At 35.1% G+C, this 2,221-nt stretch overlaps 1 protein-coding gene across 1 annotated transcript in view; it reads right to left on the bottom strand.

The window, feature by feature from the left end:
• Window positions 1–848: 848 nt before the first annotated feature.
• Window positions 849–2,221, bottom strand: part of LOC119585714 (Parkinson disease protein 7 homolog) — a 13,308-nt gene continuing 11,935 nt past the window's right edge. The window contains exon 5 of the mRNA XM_037934401.1: window positions 849–1,738. Coding sequence (XP_037790329.1) covers window positions 1,620–1,738 — 119 coding nt within the window. The 3' untranslated portion in view covers window positions 849–1,619. The remainder of the gene's footprint in view (window positions 1,739–2,221) is intronic.

The raw sequence follows: 2,221 nt of genomic DNA, 5'->3' as shown, positions 1-2,221 counted from the left end.
AATAAGACATGCCACATCGTACCACTTGTAGATAATGATTTGTATCAGAACAATAAAAAGCAATAGTAAATGGTCTTTCATTTCATACTTTGCTAAGTTACTTTACTTACCTCAATCTCACTGACCCACAGGTAGCATAAGCAAGACTTTCCTTGCTAATATTCAGTCTTAAAACTGATTCTACATTTTACTTCTATTCATATAGTACACACTGCAAAAAATCAAAATGTTAAAGAAGATTCAACTATACTATTAGTCTCCATGGTAAGATCATTTTGCTAAGAGAAGAAAAGCTAAAACTTGTGAAAATGAAGTATACAGCTAATAAAGACAATTAAAAAATCTAGCATCTTTAAGAAAACAGATCAAACACACCAGTTTCTTCATATCTAAACTGCACATGCTTGATTAATGAGAATCAAACTGAATATATGCATTACAATAAAAACAACTACACAAATATAATCTTTTTAATGAGCAGCATACTGGAGGGGAAAAATCTTTACATAAAACATGAAACCTAAGCAATGATGACCCAATCAACAAGAAATCAACAACTAAGCAAATATGTGCTTAAAACTGTCCTTTACTCAATTCTAAAGCCCTAAAAAAAATCTCATGAGCTAATTACCAAACAAGCTGATTCTTATATCAAACAGAGAAGCTATTCGCTATGATAAAGACAAAGAAAAGGATGAAGAACATAGTCCAGAGAATGTTAAATGACAAAGCACCAATTTAAAATCTTTGGACGACAGCACCTGAGAAGTACTCCACTCTATATTCAAAATGGCATGAAGAGATAACTACAAAAACTATTGTTACATTTCCTCTTTTTTTTTTTACTGACAGATAACTGCACAAAAAGATTAAGAGAAAAGAAAATACTGAAAATAACTAAATAAAATTTAACATACTGTTATGAAAACCTTCAAAACTCTCATTACCAAAGTTTCCGACAAACAGCTTCCTTAATATATTTCTCCAATATACAGTCTTGAAAGCAGGCCAATGAAGTTTTCTACTCACAAACACAGGCTTCACTTATTGTAATCCTTTTAGTTGCTGCACATGGAACATTAGACCTTCATTTCAACCCACCAGGAAAGAGATGCAAGTTGTTAAAAACATTTTGCGAGGCTGTAAAATAATTCACCTTAGTTTGACAACTAATATTTTTTCCTTTTGTTTATAACCAGCATCATATCTTGTATATCACTAATGAAACCTAAACATATTCTGAATGAATATGGGAAAGAAATCCCACAGAGATCATATTTCTATTAAGGGATTTAAATAAAAGTCTTATATGAAAATTACCATAATTTCAATTCCATATCACAGATTCCTCATTTTGGAGGAATAATGAGAAAAAAATTTCATGATTTTCAACACAAATTTACTATTTCTTCATAATGGAACAATTTACAGAGATGTTTAGTGAAGAAATTTTTAAAAAGAGAACAAACAAAAATAGTTATTTAATTTCTTGCTGACAGTGAACATTTCCATTATAAGACATTGATATAAAACAGAAAAAAAGACATTCAAATACTTTCTTCCAATTTTAGCAGCTGTTTATAACTATCATCATTGTTGTTCCTATTGTTGTCTTCATTTTACTTCAGCAGCATGGCCTTGGCAACAGCATCAGACTTCTCAGAACCCACAAGTTTCTCTACAAGAGCCAGACCAAAATCAAAAGCTGTTCCTGGGCCCTGGGAGGTGATGAGCTCGCCTATGAAAAAAAAGAAAGTCAACAGTTACTTTAAAAGTGAAAGTGGAGAATTGCTTAAAAATGGCTCATCTAATTATCTAATTATCACACACATCACATACACATCTCACACACACACACACACGCACACTCTCGCTCTAACGCACACTCTCACACTCTCGCTCTAACGCACACTCTCACACTCTCGCTCTAACGCACACTCTCACACTCTCGCTCTAACGCACACTCTCACACTCTCGCTCTAACGCACACTCTCACACTCTCGCTCTAACGCACACTCTCACACTCTCGCTCTAACGCACACTCTCACACTCTCGCTCTAACGCACACTCTCACACTCTCGCTCTAACGCACACTCTCACACTCTCGCTCTAACGCACACTCTCACACTCTCGCTCTAACGCACACTCTCACACTCTCGCTCTAACGCACACTCTCACACTCTCGCTCTAACGCACACTCTCACACTCTCGCTCTACGCAT

The sequence above is a fragment of the Penaeus monodon genome, chromosome 20, assembly GCF_015228065.2.
Source record: "Penaeus monodon isolate SGIC_2016 chromosome 20, NSTDA_Pmon_1, whole genome shotgun sequence".
Lineage (NCBI taxonomy): Eukaryota > Metazoa > Arthropoda > Malacostraca > Decapoda > Penaeidae > Penaeus > Penaeus monodon.
The sequence above is the reverse complement of the archived record's forward strand: the minus strand, read 5'-3'. Positions and strand labels throughout refer to the sequence as shown.